Genomic DNA, 5,339 nt, shown 5'->3' with positions numbered 1-5,339 from the left:
TAAAACTTGTCGGCATAACTTAAATTCCTCGTGCGCCCACCAACGAGCCCCTCTGCCGGTCGTTAAAGATATAATTTTTGGCGCGTGGTGATGGCGGCTAAAGTCGACGCCTTTTTGGACGGTCGCGTGTTCTTTAAGGGCCTTGCAATGTTGCCTTTTTTTTGTCGTAACGGACTCTGGTAGCCCCTTTGGCTATACAAATAGCTCATATCTTGTTGCGCATTTTCTCATGTGGCACGGTCAATGCTCGGGTTGGACACTTGCGGCCTGACGTCAGCAGCCCACACAAAAATAAAAAAACTCCGCCTCGTTTCAAGGCCAAACAATGGGCGCCACCGCTAGTGTCGCGTGACGCAAAAAGGATATTGAGTTTTGTTGGCTTTTTTTTCTTGCTGGGCGTTTAAACGAATTTCTTTAATAATCACGTGTGTGAAAAGCCAATTAGAGTTACCGTTAGAGAGCTTTTCATGGCAAGCTTTCGGTTAGCAAATACACAAACCAAAAAAGTCAAAAGTTATCAAAGAGTCGGCTTAAAAATAATGGAGGGTGTCCCAATATAGGGCGCTAAAATGTACTTGCAGTGTTGTAAAGTGATATATTGTTATTATAAGATGTGTAAAACAATTCATTATATGATTGAAATTCAATGTTTTAGACAACATAATAGTTTACCAATTGTTCAAGCCCAATTCTATTTAAATTATTTGGTTACAGATATATGAATAGTTTGCTAATTGAAAACAAAGCGTCTCAATTGTAAGACTAAATCAGTTTTGTTATCATTTACAAATATTTCGATTACAGCATTATCCACAATGTGGTCATACTAGTAATTAAAATTGTTTCGCGAATAATCAACTGTAAAAAATCTATGTCAAAAATATTCAGTAATTATTTTCTTTTTCCATTTATTTATATTTTAGTCTTAAATGGACGTTTATTATGAGTTCGTCAATCAATAAAATGTTATATTAGCAAATAGATTACATCAATTTATTTAATGCACGTTCTTGGCGCTTTGACTAGAGTTGGAACGGAAGTTGCGGAGTGCTGTCAGAGATACAGATCCATCCGCAGATCTTTTCAGAAACGCGTTATCTTGCTGTGGTCTGGGGAGGGGGGCAGAGAGCATACTGATGAGCGTGAAGGACTTTGCTGTGGATGCGGTGGACGTTGTGGATTGATGTTGGCATTGGCCTGGCGAAGATTGGCAAAGAATTGTTGGCGTCGTGGACCGCCACCGCGCAAAGGCAACGTGGGTATCTCGCTGGGCGATTGATGATTCATTTCTTCCTGCGAGCAGTGGCGCATCGCGGGATTCACGCACTCATAGACGCTCTGAAAGATGGACACATGAGAGAGGCTAAGAGGCAGCTGAATGTCAAAGAAAATAAACCTACCTGCTCGGAGGAATACTGATTGTTTTGGGCAAAGGCCAGCGAGGTGAGCGAGGGCAGGGCCTGCGCAATATCCGAGCGTTCAATGCCGCGCACAATGAGAAACGTGCGTGGAATAAGTATGCCCACCAATACTGCCCAGCCGCTAGCCTGCATTCCCAGCGGTATGGCCGCATCCCGCCACTCATCGCCAAACAGCGACAGGGCAATCCACACACTCCAGATGATCAGAATGAGTACTGCGCCAATCACAATCAAGATGCCCTCGCGATAATTTCGTTGTGAACGATAGATGAACGGCACCAAGCTGACCAAAGAGCAGAGGAGCAGGAAATCGTACGCTAGCAAGCCCCAGAGCCAGCGGCCGTAGTAGATGTTTTCACAGGAGACGCTCTCCGAGGCCAAGTGCATGACGACCAGCAACTGCACAGACATGCCCACTTGGACAAAGACGCTGAGAACGCAGATTATTGCCTGAATGTATCCATTGACGTGGGACAAGAAGCCGCCCTCAGATCCAATAGAAGCCAGCATAACAGCACGACAGAGCAGCAGCGAGAATACAAAGCAATAGACGAGCGTCATGATGAACACACGCACGCCACAAAGGGTGTTCAGAGTGTGGACATCCTCGAAGGTGACATGCGAGTTGCGCTGCTCGCCCACATACTCCATGGAGAAGGGCACAAAGGAGCAGAAGACGAGTATAAGCGATAACAGCAGTAATATGGAGGTGACTGGATTTCCCTCAAAGACATCGCCCAGCGAGATGCGCACCACAATAAACACAAGAATGGCCAACGTGGCGATCAAGCCGAGTATGGCTGCTGTCAGACCCGTTGCCACCCAGGTGTCCAGTTTAATGCGCCAGAACATTACGCTCTCACCATCAAACAGGAACGGATAACGGCGATTTTCGCCCGCCGTGAACTGACAGTTAAAGACTAGTCCGAATTTGGTCTTCAACTCGAGGCTGGTGTGATTGTCCCGATTGTAGTGGTAGTAGGTGGTTACATTCGTCACAAAGTTCTGTGACGCAATCTCGCGCAGCTCCATGCGCGATTCGCCCGTTATGACATCCACGGTTTCCTGCTTCTTCTGGTACATCTGGAAGAGCATTGAGCTGGACAGCTTGCGCATGCGCAGCAGCGACAGCAGTTCTGCAGTATCATGCGTACGACGATACTCCGGGGTGCGCCAGTCCTCAATGAAATTGAGAAAGTTGAAACAGCTCTCCAGCATGTACAGATCCTCATCACGCTTGCAGTGTTTGGCCAGTGAGCCTCGCAGCCAGTTCATCAGATCCACAATGGGGCTGGCGAAGACTAGGATGCGCGAGGGCAACACGCTCTTGCCAATGAGCACCTCATCCAGCGTTGTGGGCATGGGATCCAAGTCAGCGGTGCGTAGTTCTATTCCATTTTCCATTAGTATAAACGACTTATTGGGCAGCTCTGTAATGAAATCGATAATAAACCTTTTCCAACTGAGTTCCAAATCGCACTTACCTTCTAAAAATATATGTTCCGTGCGCTCCGTGGGCACAGCAAACACTGTGCCGTTCTCCTTAAAGTGACTGGCCATCTTATTGCCAAATAGTATGTAAACATTATCGTCACTCTTGAAGTGCATCAAACACATATGCTCCTGTCTAGCGGCATCCATGAATTCATTATATATATCCAAGGTTTCGGTCACAATTTCGACAGAAGCAATCTTTTCACCCCATGGCATTTGATGCAGCAGGTGCGCCACTTTCGGAAATAGATGAGCACGCGCCGAGGGTATAGGCCAAACATTATACTCCAAATCCCTGATTATTGACTCGAGGCGCTTATATAGATCAAAGTCTATAAAAATGCCCATGGAATACTGTGTGCACTGCTGCAAATATTGCACCTCCTGTATGAGCAGATTCTCCGCCAGACTTGCATTGTCCACATTTATAGCTCGGATGCCTGTTAGAGGGAATATTCAAATATATATCCTAATTTTCTATAGCTTTCGCTTTTATCGCTTACCAACTTCAAAGTCTGCAGATATAAGATTTGCCTGATTCACGCGATTGATGACAAACAGCGCCGATACGGGATCGCTTGTAATTACACTCAGCATGACATCACCCTCAATGACCTGCACAAGCTCCTGCTGCTTGCGCACCACCTGCTCTCCATCAGCATTGGTATAGCTCAACTGCAGTCCAGTAATGCATATCTCCGGTACCAAGCTGCCAGCTGCAGTCGTGCTGCTGTTGTCGTCGCTGCCGCTGTTGCTACTGCTGCTGGCTGTTCCCTCTGTTGTGGAGGACACCAGTAATGCCAGCTGCTCACCAGTGGTGCTACCCTCATTGGTCGTTGGTGGTGCAGTGGTGGTGCTGCTGACTGGTTGTGGTTTCGTTATACGTACCGGTGGCGACTTTTTGGTGGGAGTTGCAGCACCAACCGCATGGCAAAGATCTATGCAGCTTATTGTGATGAGCAGAACAAATAACACTGTAAAGATTCGATTCGGTATTTGTTGAGTTTGATGGTCATTATGAATTCAAAACGGAAACAAAAGTAGACAATTGCCAACAGAGAAGCGAGCATGGGAAACTTATTGCATTCTTGCATATGTTTCATTTACCAGACCGTGGCACTATAGACCCACGCGGTCGCATTGCACGTGGCTCTACCAATCAATAATAATAATAATAATAATAATAATAATAATAATAATAATAATAATAATAATAATAATAATAATAATAATAATAATAATAATAATAATAATAATAATAATAATAATAATAATAATATAATAATAATAATAATAATAATAATAATAATAATAATAATAATAATAATAATATTAATATTAATAATAATAATAATAATTATAATAATAATAATAATAATAATAATAATAATAATAATAATAATAATAATAATAATAATAATAATAATAATAATAATGATAATACTCTATTAATTCAAAACATTAGCGGTGGTTAAACTGTGTTGAAATAATGTATAAACGGATAAAATATATAAATTTGGTATTGTTATTTATTTTACAGGACCTCAATTATGTCTTCTTTCTCGATTTATCTACTCCCCATGGACTTCATTAAAAACTTACCCAATTGTGTTGGCGATTTCCAAACGAACTGCAAGCCCCTCATGACCTTTTCAGTTAAGTTAAGCCTTTGCTTAATTGAATTCTTTTTTAATTTGTTTAATTCTTGTTTTGATTTTCTGCGCCTTTTAACATTTATGGATAATTAGCAGCATTTTATTGTCGCGAGTAAAGCAAGTTGCCTACGGAAAAACAAAAATTGATAATTCTGGCAATTAGTGCCGGAAAAACTATCATCGTAGGCTCGAAATACTTGTGAATGTGCTGTGAGAATCGTTATGCATTGCTCTTCTTGTGCACAGTTTTAGCATTTGCCATTCCGCTTTGGCTTCGGACTCTTTGGGAGAGTGTTGCACTTTAATCGCATTAAAAATGGTGACACTAACACAGAGGCACACACACGCACATACACATACACAGCTGGGTAAGCTTTAGTTTGGCTTGGCACAGTTCTCTTTCCGCTTTTCATGCTTTTCATTCGTATCAGTGCAAAGTAATACGGTGGCAAAAATTTTAGTTTTTCATATTTTCATTTCATTTGAAAGCGTCCAGCAGAAAATGTGCCAAGAGAGCAGAAGAAAAATCAATAGGTATTTTCTAGGGAAATATTATAACCCGCTATAATATTTTTTGAAAATGGGATTGTTAATAGGGTCACGTTTCATTTTATTTATATATATTTATTTATTTTTAATTTTTTTGATAGATTTATTTATATTTTCGTTCACTAGAATTGACATGTTCTAATAGTCGATTATATGTACACTATTTGCGGGGCTATGATCCGCAGCTGTTCTATGCTTTGGTTCGACTATCAAAACACAA

At 41.8% G+C, this 5,339-nt stretch overlaps 1 protein-coding gene across 2 annotated transcripts; it reads right to left on the bottom strand.

The window, feature by feature from the left end:
* Positions 1-939: 939 nt before the first annotated feature.
* Positions 940-5,097, bottom strand: LOC115765762 (protein bride of sevenless). 2 transcript variants are annotated; one of them, XM_030709425.1, is made up of 6 exons: positions 4,768-5,097; positions 4,518-4,696; positions 3,419-3,889; positions 2,906-3,355; positions 1,401-2,851; positions 940-1,338 (listed from the first exon to the last, which is right to left on the bottom strand). In XM_030709425.1, the coding sequence occupies exons 2-6, from the start codon at positions 4,558-4,560 to the stop codon at positions 1,084-1,086; spliced, it is 2,670 nt and encodes an 889-aa protein (XP_030565285.1). In that variant the 5' UTR covers positions 4,561-4,696; positions 4,768-5,097; the 3' UTR covers positions 940-1,083. The 2 variants fall into 2 exon arrangements, with proteins under 2 accessions (XP_030565285.1, XP_030565284.1); XM_030709424.1 differs by having other exon boundaries at positions 4,518-5,097.
* Between the last annotated feature and the right edge of the window lie 242 nt (positions 5,098-5,339).

This window comes from Drosophila novamexicana, unplaced genomic scaffold, assembly GCF_003285875.2.
Source record: "Drosophila novamexicana strain 15010-1031.04,08,12 unplaced genomic scaffold, DnovRS2.1 tig00000986-arrow-arrow-pilon, whole genome shotgun sequence".
Taxonomy (NCBI): domain Eukaryota; kingdom Metazoa; phylum Arthropoda; class Insecta; order Diptera; family Drosophilidae; genus Drosophila; species Drosophila novamexicana.
Note: the sequence above shows the minus strand (reverse complement) of the source record. Positions and strands in the feature narration are given on the sequence as shown.

Coding starts and splice junctions, on each gene's coding strand:
- LOC115765762 (XM_030709424.1), bottom strand. CDS start 4,560: ATGAGGGGCTTGCAGTTCGTTTGGAAATCGCCAACACAATTGG. Junction 3,890..4,517: donor GAAATCGCCAACACAATTGG/GTAAGTTTTTAA, acceptor GAATCTTTACAG/TGTTATTTGTTCTGCTCATC. Junction 3,356..3,418: donor ATCTGCAGACTTTGAAGTTG/GTAAGCGATAAA, acceptor TCCCTCTAACAG/GCATCCGAGCTATAAATGTG.